The sequence below is a fragment of the Candoia aspera genome, chromosome 2, assembly GCF_035149785.1.
Source record: "Candoia aspera isolate rCanAsp1 chromosome 2, rCanAsp1.hap2, whole genome shotgun sequence".
Taxonomy (NCBI): domain Eukaryota; kingdom Metazoa; phylum Chordata; class Lepidosauria; order Squamata; family Boidae; genus Candoia; species Candoia aspera.
Genome location: NC_086154.1, coordinates 239914323 through 239936532, shown reverse-complemented (window position 1 = coordinate 239936532; position 22210 = coordinate 239914323). Strand labels below are relative to the sequence as shown.

Here is a 22210-nt window from a genome sequence, read left to right as displayed (position 1 = left end):
TATGCCATATGATCTGGCTCACATATAATCCTTAAGTACCATAGATGAATTCATACTTTGCACAAAGCCATCCACTATTCATTATAAATCACAATGGCTGGATTCCCACAACAAACCTAGGCAAACCAAACAAACCATATTATGGTTTAAATACCTAAAGCCAACCACTTTCTCTACATATCTTGAGATGTGCTGCTTATTTAAAGAATGCAGAAGAGGTAAACTATAAGTCCCATGAGTAGGACAGCCACTTTGGTTTCACTTTTTGGATCCTGAAGATAGTTCAGTAGTCTGTGTATATTGTGGTAGGATTAACTGGTTTTCTCAAGGGTCCTGATAAATTTCCAGGCTGCATCTTTGTCAGCTCTGGTCTAAATATTTATTTGTGATTAATATATCTGCAAGTTCATTAGCAACAGCATTAATAAAATAACTTGTGTGAGACAAGCTTAATAATAAAGACTTCGGGGAAAATTGTAGTGCTACGTGGAATAATTAAATGATTAGACTGAGTTTCCCACAGTCTTTTCTCTCTTTTAGTGTAAACTTCCACACATGTACTTAGAAAAGTCAATGGTTGGCAGCTGCTCATTACCACATGACAAGACTTCATAGCCAGAAGAAACATCTTAGGTGGAAACCAAAGGAGGAAACTAAAGCAGGGAATAAAACAAAAGAACACACAAAACAGTACTCAATTGTCCATTATTTTAATAGCCACTATTATTTTTCCAGGGCTTGGACACATGGGAATACAGTATTATGCAAAACAGACTCAGAGACACAGTTGTTTCTACCTCCCAAGAAAGCATGTGTACTAACTAAGAAACAAATTTCTGTTAAACCAGTGGGATATATGTCCCTAGAAGAGGGCACTGTCTAGCAACTGTAGACCCCAATTTACTTGATGTCAACTTTCGTTTTTAAAGAAATATTGGATTTCATTTTCTTCACGAATGGAATGTTTGTTTATTAATTTATCTGGAACTGAGAAATAAATTGTAGTGCGGGGGTTATGCTTCAACTCCAGTGGCAATTTTTAAGTTAGAGCTGGGACAGAACAATCAACTTGTTTACAAAGAAAAATGCTGCTGTTTAAAATGTTGAGATGAACATTTTTATAAACCAAGATGCTAATCTCTTTGCTCCTTAAGAAGTGGAGCTTTCCCAAAGTTGCTTATATTTTGCTCCCACTCCACTGAAGCTCTGAAGACATCATAACCACATTTTAAAATAATAATAATAATTTATTAAACCTGTATGCTAAAAATAGTATACAAATACTTTAAATGAATGCTTCTATGAAACAGGAAACTGAGGAATAAAATGCAAAAAATGTTTAGCCCCTGACTACTAAACTAGGCAGAGTTATTTTGACCTTGCATAGACTATCTGCATATCAAAGATGAGAGGGCTGATAAGGTATATAGGCATCACAACTGAAAAATTCCTGTTCCTCTGTGGCCACTCAGTCTTAAAAAGCTTTCAATTTTCTGAATCACACTAAAAATTAGAATATTTTTTTTAAATCAGCTGTTAATAAAGTCTAGTGCTGTTTTTTCTCACAGTGGAAGGAAATAAACACTATGTATTGGTCCCTCCTTCAGCAAAGGATGGTTACCTTGTTGTGGTGCTGGAGCTTGAGCACCTCAATGATGCCATGAGCTAAACCGCGAAGGGCCACCCAAGACGGGAAGGTCATGACAGAGAGGTCAGACTAAATGCGATCCCTGGGGAAGATAATGGCAACCCACCCCAGTATTCTTGCCGTGAAAACTAAATGGATCAGTACAATCAGAGATATGTCGGTATACCATCGGAAGATGAGACCCCCAGGTCGGATGATGGTCAAAATGCTACTGGGGAGGAACAGAGGATGAGTTCAACTAGCCCCAGACATGATGACGCAGCTAGCTCAAAGCTGAAAAGACGGCTAGCAGCCAACGGTGCTGGTGGTGAATGGTGAATCCAATGTTCTAAGGATCAACACACCATTGGAACCTGGAATGTAAGATCTATGAGCCAGGGCAAATTGGATGTGGTTATTGGTGAGATGTCAAGATTAAAGATAGACATTTTGGGCGTCAGTGAACTGAAATGGACTGGAATGGGCCACTTCACATCAGATGACCACCAGATCTACTACTGTGGACAAGAGGACCACAGAAGAAATGGAGTAGCCTTCCTAATTAATAGTAAAGTGGCTAAAGCAGTGCTTGGATACAATACAAAAAATGATAGAATGATCTCAATTCAAATTCAGGGCAAGCCATCTAACATCACAGTGATCCAAATATACGCCCCAACCACAGATGCTGAAGAAGCTGAGGTAGAGCAGTTCTATGAGGATCTGCAGCACCTACTGGACAACACGCCTAAAAGAAATGTTATTTTCATCATAGGAGTCTGGAATGCTAAGGTGGGCAGTCAAATGACACCTGGAATTACAGGTAAGCATGGCCTGGGAGAACAAAATGAAGCAGGACATAGGCTGATAGAATTTTGCCAAGACAACTCACTCTGCATAACAAACACTCTCTTCCAACAACCTAAGAGACTGTCATGAGTAAGGATGGCGAGCAGGGGGCTCCCATCCAGGCTGTAAAGCACATGCGTAGTACTGAGGAATTAGGTAGCCATTCAAAGACACACAGATCGGGCCCACCTTAGCCTTTGGGGTTTATATGTCTGGGTTTTTCCCACGCTTCTTCAGTTTGTTAGGATTTTCTGTTATGTAGCAGTAATAAAACACTAGAGACCTATTCCTTGTCTCAGCGTGGTTCCTGGCTGTTAGGACAGAGATGGCTTTATACATGGACTTCACCAGATGGACAACACCGAAATCAGATTGACAACATCCTTTGCAGCCAAAGGTGGCGGACATCTATACAGTCGGTAAAAACAAGACCTGGAGCTGACTGTAGTTCAGATCACGAATTTCTTCTTGCACAATTTAGGATCAGACTAAAGAGATTAGGGAAGACCCACAGATCAGCTAGATATGAGCTCACTAATATTCCTAAGGAATATGCAGTGGAGGTGAAGAATAGATTTAAGGGACTGGACTTAGTAGATAGGGTCCCGGAAGAACTATGGACAGAAGTTCACAACATTGTTCAGGAGGCGGCAACAAAATACATCCCAAAGAAAGAGAAAACCAAGAAGGCAAAATGGCTGTCTGCTGAGACACTAGAAGTAGCCCAAGAAAGAAGGAAAGCAAAAGGCAACAGTGATAGGGGGAGATATGCCCAATTAAATGCAAAATTCCAGAGGATAGCCAGAAGAGATAAGGAATTATTTTTAAACAAGCAATGCACGGAAGTGGAAGAAGTCAATAGAATAGGAAGGACAAGAGACCTCTTCCAGAAAATTAGAAACATTGGAGGTAAATTCCAGGCAAAAATGGGTATGATCAAAAACAAAGATGGCAAGGACCTAACAGAAGAAGAAGAGATCAAGAAAAGGTGGCAAGAATATACAGAAGACCTGTATAGGAAGGATAACAATATCGGGGATAGCTTTGACGGTGTGGTCAGTGAGCTAGGCCTTAAGAAGCATTGCAACTAACAAGGCAGCAGGAGACGACGCCATCCCAGCTGAACTGTTCAAAATCTTGCAAGGTGATGCTGTCAAGGTAATGCATGCTATATGCCAGCAAATTTGGAAAACACAAGAATGGCCATCAGATTGGAAAAAAATCAACTTATATCCCCATACCAAAAAAGGGAAATACGAAAGAATGTACAAACTATCGAACAGTGGCACTCATTTCACATGCCAGTAAGGTAACGCTCAAGATCCTGCAAGGTAGACTTCAGCAATTTATGGAGCGAGAATTGCCAGATGTACAAGCTGGGTTTAGAAAAGGCAGAGGAACTAGGGACCAAATTGCCAATATCCGCTGGATAATGGAAAAAGCCAGGGAGTTTCAGGAAAACATCTATTTCTGTTTTATTGACTATTCTAAAGCCTTTGACTGTGTGGACCATAACAAATTGTGGCAAGTTCTTAGTGGTATGGGGATACCAAGTCATCTTGTCTGCCTCCTGAAGAATCTGTATAACGACCAAGTAGCAACAGTAAGAACAGACCACGGAACAACGGACTGGTTTAAGATTGGGAAAGGAATATGGCAGGGCTGTATACTCTCACCCTACCTATTCAACTTGTATGCAGAACACATCATGCGACATGCTGGGCTTGAGGAATCCAAGGCTGGAGTTAAAATCTCTGGAAGAAACATTAACAATCTCAGATATGCAGATGATACCACTTTGATGGCTGAAAGTGAAGAGGAACTGAGGAGCCTTATGACGAAGGTGAAAGAAGAAAGTGCAAAAGCTGGCTTGCAGCTAAACCTCAAAAAAACCAAGATTATGGCAACCAGCTTGATTGATAACTGGCAAACAGAGGGAGAAAATGTAGAAGCAGTGAAAGACTTTGTATTTCTAGGTGCGAAGATTACTGCAGATGCTGACTGCAGTCAGGAAATCAGAAGGCGCTTAATCCTTGGGAGAAGAGCAATGACAAATCTCAGTAAAATAGTTATGAGCAGAGACATCACACTGACAACAAAGGTCCGCATAGTTAAAGTAACGGTATTCCCAGTAGTAACATGGCTGCGAGAGCTGGACCATAAGGAAGGCTGAGAGAAGGAAGATCGATGCTTTTGAACTGTGGTGTTGGAGGAAAATTCTGAGAGTGCCTTGGACTGCAAGAAGATCAAACCAGTCCATCCTCCAGGAAATCAAGCCAGACTGCTCACTTGAGGGAATGGTATTAAAGGCAAAACTGAAATACTTGGCCACATAATGAGAAGACAGGACACCCTAGAGAAGGTGCTGATGCTAGGGAGAGTGGGAGGCAAAAGGAAGAGGGGCCGACCAAGGGCAAGATGGATAGATGATATTCTAGAGGTGACGGACTCGTCCCTGGGGGAGCTGGGGGTGTTGACGACCGACAGGAAGCTCTGGCGTGGGCTGGTCCGTGAAGTCACAAAGAGTCGGAAGCGACTAAACAAATAAACGAATAAACAGCAAACAACATTGGTCCCTCAAGGATTTGAGCCAGAAGTGTTGTTCTCTATAAATGTGTAATTGCTGTATTCCTTTAATGACACAGACTTCTTAAGCTTGCAACTGGTAGATGTTGGGAAAGTGGCAATTATGTCATGTGTTGAGGAAAAAGGCTGATATAAGGATTTCCAAGCTTGGCAAATTCCAGATGTGTAGACTTCAATTCTCAGAATTCCCCAGACAGCATGGCCAGTGCTGGAAATTCTGGGAGCTGAAGTCACTCATCTAGAAGCTGCTATGGTTGGGAACCACAGAGCAGGTATGCTCTGATTCTGCATCAATTCTACTCCATACTAGAGCAGAGTTAATTTTTCGCTCTCATAATAACATACAGCAATTATATTCTGTATGAAGTTAAAGATAGAAATTTGAACAAAAAAAAAATATCTCCACATAGCTGCTATCCCAATTGGTGCCCAATGGCTGGCAATCAAAGGTTGTTTAAAAATCCCCAATCCATAGCAGTTTCTTACTATTAGCCAGATAGAAAGTAGAGAGGAAACATTATACACAGATATCTGGTCATCTAAAAATGAAATGCATATGTTGTCTTTGTCGAGAAAGGGAGAAACTGTGAGACCTTCCCCATCCAATGCTGTACCTCATACATTATTTCCCTCCCACAGATACTATCAGTTTCTAGGATCACATGGCTCCTGCAGGGAAGCTTCCACTGTAGCCATACTATCCTAGAAAAGACGGGAGTTGTATTGTTTAATGAGATGTAGACGGGTGTTCCATTCATGCTCCTGTATGTTCCAAAGCACGTCTTCTGAATCTGATTAAAAATATTGCACTGTTGATCAAACACTCATGCTGTTTGCTTCTATTCACTGTCTCTAAGTTCATTGCCAAAAATCCTGTAACACAAGTCAAAATGTAGAATATAGCCAAGAACTGTTTGTGAGAACTGTTTTTTAAATAATTATGGACACTGAGATTGTACCAAATATTTCACTGATGTGAAACGACCTTTTAGTTGATTCAGGCAGTATTCTTCAGTTACAGCGAAACAAGGGACCACAGAATATCTATCACAGGTTTTGAAATATATCTGTCATGAGCACTGATGGTGAGCAGGAGGGGGCCCCTATCCAGGGGGGAAAACGCATGCGTAGTAGCAAGAATTTGAGCTGTCATACAAAGAGACACAGAACAGACCCGCCTTGACTTTTGGGGCTTATCTGTCTGGGTTTTCCCACGCTTCTTCAGTTTGGTAGGATTTTCTGTCTACTATAGCAGTAATAAAACACTAGAGACTTATTCCTCGTCTCGGCGTGGTTCCTGCTTGTCAGGACAATATCTGAAAGAATAAAGCTGGTGAAATTGCAGCACTATATTAATACTCCAATCCCCCTATTTTATTTTCATCCCCAAAGTACTAGAAGGATAATACTTAACCTTCCCTAATCTAGTACTCTCCATTTCTGCAATTCCAGCTAATATTGGTATCCCAACCCATATGAGGTAGGAGAGGCTCAATTACAGTTAATACAGAATAACAATCTTCATAATTACCTAATTGTTATTTCATTATGTGATCTGTATTCCATAATAACTTGTTCCAAGTAGCAAGCACCAAAATGTCAACAAACTATTAAAAAAAATATAGAAAATTATGTAAAATTTTAAAATGCCCATGCTTATTTTTATTTTAATACGAAGGGACGTTTAAGACTAACATCTAGCAGAAAGAAAGAACTGGATTAACAGTCTAGAAGGTACCTCCTAATCTTAAATTTTTAGCAGAAAAAGTAACTGAAAATTATTATAGTAACAAAAAAATCTTTACTGATTAATATGCAATCTTCATACGAGTCCATAACACTAAAACTCTTAAGCACAGAGTCATGGAGAGAGGGAAGGATGAACACGATGGCTTCCCCTCCCTCACCTCCCTTATTCAAAGAGATAATTGACAATAACCCAGTTGAAAGCACAAAAATGTATGTGTGATTCAACAGAAAGCAAGCAAATTGTTCTTTCCTACAAGTTATAAAACATTTTATTGCACCTATGGCATCTAATATTGTGCTGTAAATTTAATAATACATTAATGTGTTTTTCTCTATACTAGCACTGTAATAGGTTTATGACTGCATACTTATGTCTATATATAACCATTTATAACATTCCTTGGCACTGCAAAAATATTAGTATCTCTTTATTTATAACATTTCTATATACATGGGATTATAGCCATATTGTGCAATCCTATACATGTCAGAAGTAAACATTAAATTCAGTCAGAATTACTCCCAAATAAGGATTACAGCCTAATATACGTTTGTACTCTCTAATGGCCTATTCTCTATATACCAATAGAATGGAGGATATTGCATTCGTACATGTATACGATATTAAACAAGGATGAATAAAAGCAATTTTCCTTATTACATGAACAGAAATTATTAATGAATAAGAGTGGAATCATATTTTATTTAGAAGTAAGCATCAATGAATTAGAAAGGATTTTCTCTTGGATTAGAAAATACAGGATTATAACCTTAACAGCAGCAACAGCTACAAATATCTCTTTTATATTAAATGATCTAAATAAAAGACAATGAAGCAAAGCAAAACAGCAAGTTTCTTAACTGTTGCCCATTTATGAAATATGGTACTCACATCTCCCAGAGGAAATGCATTTTGTTTCATATTATTTAACTTGTAAAGTACAAATAGGAAAAGGATTATTACTGTTGCACTTGATAAGCTTATGCACCAAACTTGAATATCGCATTGCCTTACATCCTCAAGCTGTTATGATGAAAGCAACCTCCAAAACTGTTTCACAGAGTTTAAAGCATTATACTTTTACTATACCATTAATTAGATAAATCACTGGATTTCCAAAGCTGGCCAAAACCTCTTTAGTTAAAATTTGGTTATTTCTTCTTTTTCAATATACACTCATTTTTCCCTTTTAAAATATTAATTTATGGTTGCTACACTAATGTTAAACTAATTCCTAAATTTTATGTTAAGCTGCTTCTTTGGAAAATTCCTATTACGGTAACATGCAAACCATGAATTGTATGGCATAAATGCAAGCAGTTGCAGTTCAACAAGACATTTCCACCCCGCACAAGCCCTACCATCATTCACTTGAGGCCACAGACAAAATTATGCCTACAGTGAATGTCAGCAACATTGGCTTGCTCTAGGCACAGATCAAGTACCTGTATGACTTCAAAAAACGAAATCTCTTCTTGTTTCTTGAAGAGGGACAAGGATGAGTTGAGGTTTCCAAAGGGTCCCAGAGAAAAGCCATTTGCAGGCTTGAAGAAATCTGGGGTTGTTTAGAGAATCAGGGCAACAGAGTAGGAGTTGCCTCAAGCTAATCATAAAAGCACTTGTGGCTGTCTAAGGGAATGTCCTTTTCTGAGGCTGTGCTTTGCCTCACTGAGAGCAAGCGAGACAGGATAGCATGGATTTCCTGCAGCTGGCAGGGTTCAGAAGGCCTTATCTCATTACTACTGAGTGAGAAACTCTCACGTCAAAGCTCTTTATAAATACAGCCCTGATTAAGTGGCAGCAATGACATGTATTGCTAAGGAAGTCCAGAGAACTCAAGAGCAAAGTGCCAAGCTTGTTCACTGCCTACTTGGCCTTTGCTGAGCCTGGGTTTTCTTTCAGTAATGTCTTGAGTGCATTTAGGTGAAGACCAAACCAAAAGAGAAAAACAAAAATATTTCCCCATCAGTCTCACCCGTGCTGGATTCACACGGGTTGCTAACCTATATGGGTTTTATGTTGTTTTTTTGTAATGTTTATACTGGGTTATACAGCTGTGTGGTTTATGAATCTTGGTTGATGGTTCAGCACTATGTGCTTAGCACGTCAATGATACGTAACACAAATTGTGGCCTAACCGAGTGGGAAAATGTTCCCTTCCTTTCTCTCACTTATATACACACTTTCTTCTTCCTGGTTCCTTTCTTGTCACTCCACCTGTTTGGAAAGAAAATGCTTTCTTATGAAAATGGAAAAGGGACTATTCCCTTTTTCTGTCAAGTTTCTTAGGACTGGAACCAGGAAGGAAGGGACGGGGGGCGGGCACTTTTTACCACACTCTGGTTGTTTCTGTCCTGGAGAAATCAAGGATTACAGTGGGCTACAAGCTTGATTCTCCCCTTTAAAGAAGGTGAAAGAAACCACCTTCAATTTTTACACTTCAGCCTAAATTGGATCCAAAACAAATTAGCACTTAGGAGAAAATGTTATATAGAAAATATCATGTAACAGGCCAAAGTAGGGGCCCGTTTCTAACCATTACGCATATTAACAGTCAGTTAAAAGTTCGCATGCAAGTATTATGATTTACCAGCACCCAGAACATGTTTGGAAGGGACAGTGGGAAAGAATAGTTAGTCCACCCATGCTTATAAAATGTAAGGGCAACTGTTAAATGAGTGCTTGATCTTCATCACCTTTCTTCTAAGAAGAGTGGAAGGGTGGTGGGAACTAAGCACATGTAGGTGCATGGTGATATTGCCTTGCACATGGTCCTAATGCCCTCATCATATTTTTTTCTCAATATGTGGAAACTACCTTCTAACATACCTTTACTTTTATCCTGTCTTTTCAGAGAGGGATGGCCTTAATCAGCTTTTCATTTCAATAGGGTATAATTGTTCATAGGCATCAGCCAGTCCAGGAGAATGTCTCAATTGGGTAGATTATTTTCAAACCTTCTGGCAGCTTTTCCATCCAGAAAGCTTGGTGCCTTACTCTGATTACAGTGAATGACTTTGAGAACTCAACTCAATTTACACAAAGAAAAAGCATTCCCTGTTTACAGGTGAATGATCTCAGCTATACTTATTTTTAAAGGTCCAGGTACATTTCCAAAGATATGTCCTGACTAAGCCAGAAATGGATACATTACTTCATACAGAATGTCATTTATTCAGTCCAAAGCAAATGTTAAATGGAAGCCCAGAGACAAATAAAAATTAAAGGTAACAATTATCATAGTAGTTCTTTAACAGAGACTTAAAGAATAAAATGCAATCACACCAATAGTTAGACACACAGACACACAGACACAAACCAAATTTGGAAACTCAGTTTTGACAGGGAGAAAAATCCATACCTCAGTGGCAAAATAGAAAGGGATCCAGATTCAGTCCTGAAATAAATCAGTATCAGTCAGATAGCTGCTGAGAGAAAAGAATCCTTGCCAGAAGACTTGGAAAGCCACTGGGTTTTGATTTAAATCAGAGATGGGCAATTTTTGATGGCCAGGAGCCACATTCAATATGGGAAATGGGCAGAAGTAATAGGCTGGATTATCACGCACAGTGCATAGCTACATCACACTTCAGAGCAGCACCAATTTTTCCTGTTTTTCTAAGGGGGTGGGGGTTGAGTGTGTTTGTTGTTTAAGTGTTCAACCTATTTTAGGACTGGCTCTTCATCTCTCTCGCTCTGTGTGTATGTGTGTGTCTTTAGCCACAAAATGACATGAAACTCCTTTTTGGTTAGAGGCAGCTTCACAAAACAAGGAGGAATTTAGGGGTCCCAGAGCCACAGGTTGTTTATCCTTGGTCTAGATGGGCTAATAGTGGACCTATGAGTTGGCTCCAGGCTTCATCATGAATGACAACAAGAAAGCCATTAATGCAAAACACTCTAAGGCAGTCTTCAAATTTTGCAGTACTTTGACCCATAAAATAATAAATGAATTTACATGAACCCACCCACATATTCTCCAGGAATAAAAAAACCTTAATGATTTCATTGGTAGTAGAGTTGGACAATAAATAAATAAACCAATTGTAATAATTACATTTTAATCCATATATCAATGGCGTTTTCAACTTTTGAGGTACAGAAACTGCACAATGGCAGGCTTCCACAGTCAAAAGGGTGGGCAAAGCCCAGAGCAAGTTTTGATAGTCTTCCAACTTGGCCAATGCAAACTTGGTAAGGTTTAAAAAAAATGTGAACACCCTGTTTTTAGGTTGCTCAGGACTCCTGGGGGTTTCAGGTCATAGCTGTTCAACCTAACTCAACATAAATAGAAGCAATAAATTTTATCTGCACTTGAATACAGACCCAGTTCTAAAACAGAACATTCACATGCAAAACAACTATTTGTTCTAAATATTTATTTATTTATTTATATTTCATATTTCATCACTACCCATCTCACTAAAAGCGACTCTGGGAGGTTTATGATAAGATTAAAATAACTACAGATTAAAATACAATAAAAGCAAAATTCTTCATAAAAATATAAATATAAAATCCAAGATGGCAAATAGAAAGATCTTAATTTAATACATATAATACTCCAGGATCTCTTCAAGGTGCTAACCACCCCCATGACTGATTGCTCCCCCTCCTGCCCCAGACGAGATGGTAGAGCCAGGTCTTCACTCCCTTTCAGAAGGCCAGGAGAGTGGGGACTTGCCTCAGTTCTGGGGGCAACGTATTCCACAGGGCAGGGGCCACAGCAGAGAAGGCCCTCTTCCTGGACCCCGCCAATCAGCAATCTTTCATGGATGGGGTCCATAACATGCCCTCTCTCCCTGACCGGGTGGGATGGGTCGGTGTAATGGGGGTGAGATGGTCCCTCAGGTAACCAGGACCCATGCCATGTAGGGCTTTAAAGGTAATGACCAACATCTTGAATTGGATCTGGAAGCAAACTGGCACCCAATGCAGCTCACACAGCAAAGGTGTTATATGCACCATCCCTGGGGCCTAAAACTGCTCATGCGGCTGCATTCTGAAACAGCTTTAGCTTCCAGATATTCTTCAAGGGTATCCCCAGGAAGAGCACATTGCAATAGTCTACATGGGAGATGACTAGGGCATGAGTGACCATTTGAAAGGCCTCTCAATCCAGGAAAGGGCGTAACTGGCACACAACACGAAGTTGGGCAAAGGCCCTCCTGGCCACAGCTGCCACCTGCTCTTTGAGCAGGAGTTGTGAGTCCAGGAGGACCCCCAGTTTCCACACCAGGTTTGTCTGGGGCAGTGCAACCCTATCCAGAACAAAAGATGGTAATTTCCCGGATACCAAGGATCCCCCAACCCACAGCCACTCCATCTCACCAGGGTTCAGCTGAAGCCTGTTGTTCCCCATCCAGACCCCTACAGCCTCCAGGCACTGAGAGAGGGTGGTCACAGCATCACTTAAGTCACCCAGGATGGAGATGTATAACTGGGTATCATCAGCATATTGATGATACCTCATCCCATGGTGATGGATCATCTCACCCAGCAGTTTCATGTAGATGTTAAAAAGGAGAGAAGAGAGCACCGAACCCTGCGGCACCCCACAATGGAGGGGTCGAGGGCCGAATCTCTCGCTCCCTATCAACACTGATTGGGACCAGCCCTGGAGGAAGGAGGTGAACCAGCACAGAACTGGGCCGCCCACCCCCAACTCCCTGAGCCGCCCCAACAGGATACCATGGTCGATGGTATTGAAAGCCACTGAAAGGTCATGAAGAGCAAGATGGATTCACTGCCCCCATCCTGCTCCCGCCAGAGATCATCCAAAAGTGCGACCAATACTGTTTCCATCCCATATCTGGGTCTGAAACTCGACTGAAAAGTGTCCAGATAATCCGTTCCATCCAGGATCCTCTGGAGCTACAGTGCCACCACTTTCTCAACCACCTTCCCTAAAAAAGGGAGGTGGGAGACTGGATGAAAATTGTCCAGTATGGTGGGATCCAGTAATGGTTTCTTGATGAGACGGTGCCTCTTTAGAGGTTGCCAGGAACACTCCCTCCTTCAAGGGTGAATTCACCATTGCCTGGACCCACCCACGTATCACCCCCCCAAGCTGCCTTCACCAGCCAGGAGGGGTATGGATCTAATTGGCAAGTGGTGGCATTTACAGTCCAAATATGACAGATTCCTGGTCATGATATACCAAGATGTACCAAAACATACCCTATTTTACCGAACTCTGAGTCAAACCAAACCAAGAAATACATGGAATGTCTGAAATCTCTTAATGCATGGGATTTACACTACATTCATATTCACTATATAATAAATAATGTTCTAGCAATAGTAATGAGGTTTCTTTAACTTGAAGCAATTTGTTGTCTTAGCTCAGGTTATGTAATCTGCAGGGGGGAGATGCTGATTCTGTGTTTGTGTTAAAAAAAATGGTAAGGCCTTATTTCATATTTCATTGCTACAAAACCTCTAAACAATAGTGTTTCCAATTGCAGAACAATCCTTTTGTACTCTGGAGATATTATTTGGTCTCAAACATCATGTTAATTTCATTGATTTACACATTATCACAAAGCATAATGGAATAATAATAATCCAACTATGAATGGAAGATTTTCTACTCAAACTGCAGTAGTTATACAACTGTTGTTTAGAGTCCCTCTTTTGGGGGAGATGGGCGGTAATTAAATTTGGATAATAAATAAATAAAATAACACTATATGGCAAACCGTTATTTGCTTTCAACATGAATATCCCAAGGTTATCTAAACAATCCCAATCTTAATAGCATTAATGTAATTCTCATAGAATGTCAATAGTTTACTCATCTGGGTACAATTTGTATTTAAACTAATTAACACAACTGGTGTCAATGAAATCAAAGAAAGAAGCTTATTACAAGTAATATTATTATGCAATAAATATTTCAGAATTTTTAAACTATAAACTGGAAGTATAAAAACATTCATGTGAAAGTAATTCCTACTGAAATTAATTAGAATTCCAAGGCTTAATCATGCTTGAGAGAACAGTACAAGTCCATATATACTTTTGCCACCACTGCCCAGCATTTTTTCTTGAAACTGAAGATAAATTATTTAGTATTGGCTATATATTTATTCTAGAAAATGCAAACTTTTTTTCATTCAGTGGGGCATTTGAAAAAAAAACTCATTAACCTTTTTTAGTCACAACTTTGGGGGAAAAAGTTTCTAAATATGTTATCACTGGAATTCTGAAACAAGTGATTTATCACAAACAGCAACAAATTGTATTGCCACCAATTTTTGGTGCCAATAAAAGCGGACTCTGGGGTTGCATCAAAGCCGAGCAGGTATACCTACAACCCAATTTCCCTTGTTATTTTAGTCTTGCAAATGCTACACCTTTTTTTTAACGAGGTGGTAAAACATCTCTAATTTTCCTGATATCAGTATTTTTTAAAGATGTGGACTTGGGGCTTTGTCCTCCCACTCCTTCACTCCTACAACTAGCAATGAAGGGCAGGCTCTGTAATGCAAAAGACACGCCTCCCAGATCCCATCAGATGACATTTCTTCAAGGATCTGAAGCGTGTCTATTCTAAGCACGTGGGCAGAGACAATCCGAGAAAGATCGTCCCGCAAAAAATACTGAAGAATACTGGTTTCACAGACACTTACATACACATGCATACTTGTTCAACTCAGTTGCATTAGCAAATGTTTTAATTAATACAGCTCCTGGGTTCTGGCTTTAAAAGTGATAAAATCTTGTAAAGGAAATTAAAATATGTTCCTCCAGGTGACATTTTTACTGGAGCTAAGGAAATATTCCCATGCATTCTCATTTGGGCATAAATCCCATCAAAAGGAATAATACATTATTTCAAGTAAATAGCTATTTTAGGATTGAAGCACACCTAATCAATAGTTCTTCTACTGCAACACCAAAACTGCTATATACTACATTGTTTCTGACTGGAACTCAGCCTGGAAAAGTTCTAAAGACACCTCAGATTTATCACAAAAGCAATGGTAATTTCATTGCTGTTCAGGCATTACCTTTCTTTAGATAGTAAATTGTCTTTATCATGGGCCTCAACAGATAACAAAGCTTTTGCTTGATGCAGTAAAATCCACACCATTAGCTTGCCAATTAAGGCAGCATTCCCAGGTCACTGGTAATAAGAGATATGTACGTCATTCTTATACACGTAGGGTTGGTGTGAATTGCCTCCAGGATGTATTGCCATAACGTTTGTTTGCTTGATTTGTTTTATCGCCATTAAAAAAAAATCCCTTTTGGAGTTCTGCAAACCTGCTGAGATTTCTGTTATGGCTATGGCTGAAAGAATGAATTCACTGTTAGTATATTTAATAACATCAGACTTAAGAAGAATAAAAAGTAAAAACTCCTTCACAGAAATGTTTTTCTTTTTCAGTTCTGAAAGTGCTTGTGCTGATAAAGCCCTACTAAATAATATAGATTTTTAAGTTGCTTAATGGATGCCATTTATTGCTAGAAAATATTCTGTGGTCAATGTGACAGATGTAGAGATGTTGCCTGACCTCAAATCAATGCTCTATCACAATCTAAGCAGGGCTGAAGTACTCTGGTCTCAGAACATTAGTGTAAGAATAAAAGATGTTAACATTTCCATACGCAAAGGCTGCTGTCTCTCATTCTGGTAAGCCAGATGATTCACAGCTAACTTTAATCGCGTACTATTCTGCATGAGGTACCCACTTTAGGGTTTATCCAGATGTGTAGCCAAAATGCATTTAATTGCGACTACCAGAATGCCAGCCAGTCAAACACATCTAGAGACCAACCAAGGCTGCTCTAAAATGCTTGGACATTCCTTTTCAAAAATGCTAACAGCAGTAAACCATATTGTATCTTCAACATGCATACCTAATGCTAATAGATAAGCATTCAACTGTTTCCTCAGTTAAACCCAGCTGGCATTTTCCAGATGGGTTGAGACTACAACTTCCAGAATTCTCTGCTTGATATGTACAGAACAGGGATATGAAAAGTTACCATATAGTGAATTAAAACACTGATTGGTCCATACAGCTCAATCATGGTGGAGTTTTTGAGAGGACTGAAGCCAGCTGGGTGACTTTGGGCCAGCCATTCTCTCTCAGCCCTAGGAAGAAGGCAGCAATGGCAAACCACTTCTGAAAAATGTTGCCAAGAAAACTGTAGGGACTTGTCCATGTAGTTACCAGGAGTCAAGACTGACTCAAAGGGACCAAAAAACAAACAAACAAACAAACAAACCCAAACTCCAACACCCCCTGAAAAAGGGGAGTCAAATGAAGGTGTTCACTTCCACATTCTCAAGGATTTCACCTTTCTTGCTGCTGTTTGACAAAAATAATACCAACTTTATATAAGAATTATTTTCTTTGGTTATAGCTTTCATGCCACCACGGCAATATTTAGCTTGGATTTAGTATCTTCTCAAAATAGCAGATAATAGTACAGGAAGTCAGCTTTCCCTCTTGAATCAAGTCCACTTTCAATATTTTATCCGGAAATATATCAAGGTGCCTGCTAGTCATTTGCTCACGTTCTTCAGTTGCATTGAGCTAAAATTAGGCTGCAATTTTTCAAATGTCACTTGTCCTTGGAAAATCACCACCAGCTAAATACAGAGAGGGAAAAGAACTTTCTTTTGAGATATTGTCCATAGGACCTTAGGTGTCTGTGGGGGAGGGGGGGGTCAAAAGTCAAGATGGCAGCTTCAAACACTCAGTGAAAGCCCTCCCCTTTTTAATAAGCAAGGAGGAGCTTCAACTGGTGGTCATGATCACAATCTTGACTTTTCAAACCTCCTGTAGATGACCTTCATTGAATATATAGTTACAGCCATTCCATGATCAGTTTCTCATATTTTCTAGAACAGTGGAGTTCAGACAACAGAAATCACAACCTAAAAGTAAATTCCTGGTATTCGCAAGGACTTCTGGCTTCCAGCTGCAACACCAAAATGACTCCCCATGCTGATGAGCGAAGACAGCTTGGTAATCAGGAATGGACTTTTTTGTGGAAGGAACATAAGCACAGGCAGAGTCAACCAGGTATTGTGTACTGCTGAGACTATGATTGACTGCCTAACATTTACACAAGCTAGGGATAAAGCATTTATGTTTTATCTCTCTTTCTCTCACACACCCGCACCCAAAAACAAAATCCTGATAACTGTTAAATATGATTGCTGTATAAATTGTAAGTATCTAAAAATTAATTCAAATCTTGCCAATTCAATTTCTTCACAGCAACACTGGAGGCAGCCTATAAACTGTATGTATGTATAAATAAATACATACATGCTATCACATCTGGGCTGCAAAGATCAAACACCAGATGACAACTAAGAAATCCAGAAAATTCAGATTTTTTGCCACCATCTAGTGGTTGCCCCAGTTCTTGCATCCTTGATCAAGTAGCCCTGCTGTACTTTAAATAGAACAATATTGAAATAAATATGCCAGTCTCTCTTCTTGATCAGTCTATACAATCCTGCTCATTTGCAGTGCCATCCTTAATATAGCAGGACTGCAGTTTTAGCATTTTTTAACACTGTAATGCAATGACATGTTTATTGTTATACTCTGCCTTATTAGCTGAATCAACAATTATTTACATTTGTCGGTGTTTTAAGGAAGCACTGTCTGTGCTTTAAGGAAATGTAAGAATTTACTTGCTCTTTTCTCCCAGAACTACAGTTTCAAGTTCTGTAATTGCAAGGATACATGGATATTAGAAGGAAAGAAGAATAAGTGGACAGTTGCCACAGGAACGAGGCCCATCATAACCTGTAACCTAGCCCCAAGTTAATACACACTCCAGCTGGTATCAGCATTTATATTTGCTAAAAGCATGGATGCAAGTCTATGTGTACCAAAACAAAAACTATTTGTGCACAGCTGACAGGTATCAGCAAGGCTGAGGAACCCAAGAGTTGCAGAACTGCAACAATTATTGAGGAGGGAGGAATTAACTTGTAGTGGGACCACTAACAACTCTACAGTCTTAGGAATCAAAATGTTCAGCTGCTACAAAAGCTGACTGTGGGGAAAAAAAAGCAAGAAAAGAAGCAGCAGACAGTATCCCTGATAGACGTTACGGGCTGACTGGAATCCTGAATATAAGCACTGCACTGCACTATTTTATTGCAGACTCTCTTTGTGTTGTTGTTGTTGTTATCCCACCTTTCTGTAAAACTGTAGATCAGTTATAAATAAAAGAACATACCTATGAACAAAATCAATGTAGAATGAATTTAGAATACTATAAACATGGCAATATTTAATAAAAAACCACATTCCCCCCATCATGAAGCTCATTAGATGGCCTTGAATCAGTCATTTCCCTTAATTTAGGTCAGATGGGATCGTGAAGATAAGAAAACATAAAGGCAGAGAACACTGTACTGTCTGAAATTACAAAAGATGAGATATACAATTCAAACTGCATTAGAATATTTGTATATAAACCAAAACCCTTCTGTATAAACCTTATTACGAGAAACAATTATCTGAAATCCAAATATTGTAGCACCTCCCACATTAATTTTATGAGAAGCTTTATTTCACATTTCTATATCTGAATTAGGTCTTAATAATTTTACAGTTAATGACATGTGTGTCAAATCAGTCTAGATGGAAACTGTAGTTAAATTCCAATTATCTAGAAAATGGTATTACACACAGTTATAAGACCGATCCAGGCCAGTTTTCTGCAAGGCAGGCAGTAGAATATCCACTAGATGTCTCTCTCTTATGCAATCTGTTCTTGCTTAGATGTAGAAAGTAAAGAAAAATTCAATAAATAAGCAAGTTCTGTTTCCTTATAGCTTATAACTTAACAGCTCTCCAAGGAAGGGCTGAAATCAGCATGTCTTTTGCAGATTCTGTAGCTCTCTTATTTTTGACAATTGATTGATTCTTAAAATCAAGTACTTTGCTGACTAGCCAGAAGTATTCTCTTAGCAGCTTATATTAAAACTAAAATCCAATTGCCATTTCAAATAAAAATGAATTAACACTAAAAGCATCAATTGTAGCAAAAACCCTCAGGGATCCAAGTAACTGGATCCAAGTCACATCAGTACATCCAAGTCCAGTTGAGTGATTCAAATATTAAAAGTCCTCCATCCAGAAGAGCAAAAGGAAATTGGGCAAAATAAAGAACTCCAAATTGACTACATCAACAAGAAAGACTTCAACAAATTCAGTTGGCAAAATGAAAATGGTTGAAAAACATTCTAGGGGATGGTGTTGCGTTTTTGAGTAGGCCAAAGTGGCCACTTGAAAAAAAAAGAAGTCTTTAAAACTCCCCTCCCCACCATTCCCAGCATAATTATTTCAGCCAATATTTCCCTACTGTGTTGCTGCTGCTTTGGCATGATTCCAAATTCTCCTTCCTTGAATGATCAGAAATTAGTCAGGTATTAATAATACTAGCTAATCCAGGATATCATAGTGGCAGTAATAGCATTTAGACAATCATAATGGAAAGGTACTGGAGGTAATGGTTTCTATTCACATAAATAATCACACTTCATATGGAGTAAATGTTTCACCTTTAAGCAGGCAAGGAAAGATATTTTTCCCATTAATTGGGAAGGAAGGGTGGGGCAATGTGTTTATCTCTTCGACTCCCTGGCTCTTCCACTGCTTCTTGGTGCCTTTGCTGCATAACACTTCAAAATAGATATACAAAATCAGCTGCCAATTATTCCTATTTCTCTGGGTCTGTTGGTGAGCATTTTAATCTCTGTCACCCTGGCACCTTGAGGAAACTATTCAAAGCATGGTCTAGAGCAAAATATTCTTTAAATACACACCCACTTTTGACCCAATCCTTCCAGGCTGCAAAAAATCTGCACAAGTGCTAGATGGCAAAAATGTGTTTGCTTTATCCCTTTGCTGGCACCTAGTGGTCATCCAGATTTTTATAGCCCAGATGTGGTAACCCAAAGTCTTCCTAAGCAGCTCTTCCTTCTTAGCAGTTCTCAAGGTAATAGGTAATATTTCTTTAAATACTTTTGATTCTAAACCTTTAATGCCAAGGCCAGCACTTTGACTCATAGAGATTAAATGGCAACCAATGCAGCTTCTTGAGGATTGGTGGTATGATTCCATAAGTGAATTCCAGCTAGTTTACATTATCTAGTAGCAGCCTAACAGAAAGACTACTTAGCAATTTCAAAGGTTTAATTCAGTCCTACCTAATTATTACTATCTTGAGGTCAGTTTTTATGCTCCCTTAGCAGGACAGGCTTAAATGAGTCAGAAATGAGACTAGTATGTTATGCAAACACTGTGGCCCAGTCAAGCATAGTAGGTGGGTGGATTGGTGGTTGAGAGAGGCTAGGTTTATCCTGAAACAGCCTCAGAGCTGTCTGGAACTAAACTAACTTCCCCCCAGGTATCTATCTGTTCCTGGTGCCATTCCTGTTGTAAAGAATGAAGCTGGTAAGACAGGAAGCAACCGTTCCCAGGCTAGACAGAACCATTAGGTTAACATAAATCAGATGCCTCCCAAAGCTAACTGTTAATTAAGAAATTATTACGTATTAATTAAATATCTGTTAATTAAGAAGACAGGAAGAAAAAGCCTAGAGTTTAAACCCTGGGGCATGAATCTACATAAAGGCAATGACTTCTGTGTATGAAAGTAGGCCTGTTCTTTCTTCTTTACAACTAGAAACTAATCTAGCCAAGTCATGTCTGAGAACATATTGCAAAGTAAGACAATTTCTGAAGATGAAATTAGAGCTAAGATTTCCAGCCAAGTGCTGTTGTGAAACCTGACATCTGTGACTGTGCTCTGTCAGAACATGGGCTAAATGGCTTAACATAAGGGAGAAGCTGACAAGAGCAACTTTGCTAGGCAAACATAACCATTATTTTAATTGGATTAAGGGAAAACAATAGAAATTAAAACATTAAATATGATAGTTATTTTTCAGTTTCATCAACATATTTTGTGAAAGTACAGTATGCATCACAGAGAATGGGTTCACATATCAGGGAAAGGCGTAGCTAAGTAAATAAGTCACAGTTGGATTTATTGCACAGCATATTAAGCAAAAACCAAACAATTCACATGTATGAACCCATCCAACTTGGAATAATTTGAATAATAATAAACTTATATCTTTTACAGAACAAGCATCTGCAGGATCAAAGGATTTCATCAACGTGATGACAGCAGTGTTGTGATGTTGTGATATAAGCTCTGCTCATTTTATATATGAGTGTGACATCAGAATGCAAATATAAGGAGGGGTGGTATACAGGATCTATGCTCTAAGGAAAGACTAAGATGAACTAATAGTTACCTTCTAAAAATGTATGTCTGTTTGTAGAAAAATGTGTGGGTATGTGTATGTGTGTTCTAAGCAATATAGAAGCAAGTTTGTATAATTATATAAATGGAGATAAGAATAATTTTTGATACAACTTTATCCTAAGGTTACCCGCATCTGGGTTCATTACATTATGCCTAATAAATACTAGATACTCTTATTCAACCATCACATCATTTACAGTAATGATTAACTTTTATGAAAGGAACATGATAGGAAAGGCATAGCCTAGTATGTGTACTGGCAATTTTTTAACAATAAAAAGTTCAAACAACTCATGTTGGGATGTATGCATCTTTATGCTGAAGAGAAATAGAGCCAGAAATATGGATTGGACAGAATCTTACAACAATCTTTTTAAATCATCCATTATTTAGCCTTGTATTTTCTACTCTAACAGACAGGGTTAAAAATTCTCAAAATACCAAGAAAAAGGTCTACTTAGGATAGCCTTTAACTTCAGAAGTCAGATACTGAATTTATGATTTTGACATGTAAAACATATTCTTTGCCATTAACCAACATCCATTCACAGCTATGTATATTCTTCTAGCTAATGTTTCTGGCATTTGAACCAATGCCCATAGAATATTTGATCATCATAGGATAGCTTAAAATATGAAGAGATACACCACACCACACCACACCACACACCACACACCACACCACATTACTGGAATAGCCAACCTAGGTTCTTTCTGAAGAAAAATTATCTGGCCAAGGATTATGTTAGCACTATATTCTGTGACAAAGTCTAGAATAATACTGGTACAAAATGCATACTTAGCAGGGTATATAAAGAAGATACTAGTATAGCTTTCTCAACCTGAGCAACTTCCAATTAAGCCAACTTCATCTCTAAGAGTTCTGTCATGGGAGATGAAGGCCATGCATCTGGAGGCTCCCCAGTCAGGGGAAAGTTATAGTACTTATTTGCATAGGTATGCAACAGCAATTTAATTAAAGTAATAACAGAGATCCCATTCACATAAACCTTCCCCAGTTGGATGACCTCCTGATATATTCAGTTACAACTATTCACAGGTATTGGAGGTTG

General features: G+C 38.9%; 1 protein-coding gene across 2 annotated transcripts in view; it reads right to left on the bottom strand.

The window, feature by feature from the left end:
• The window catches only part of PDE4D (phosphodiesterase 4D), a 327831-nt gene that overhangs the window by 207727 nt on the left and 97894 nt on the right, over positions 1 to 22210 (bottom strand). Inside the window, exon 1 of one of the 2 annotated variants that reach the window (XM_063295629.1) lies at positions 8258 to 8409. The exons of the other annotated variant lie outside the window; for it this stretch is intronic. Coding sequence (XP_063151699.1) covers positions 8258 to 8349 — 92 coding nt within the window. The 5' untranslated portion in view covers positions 8350 to 8409. Of the gene's footprint in view, positions 1 to 8257; positions 8410 to 22210 lie in introns of those variants that run through there. 2 annotated transcript variants of the gene reach the window in all.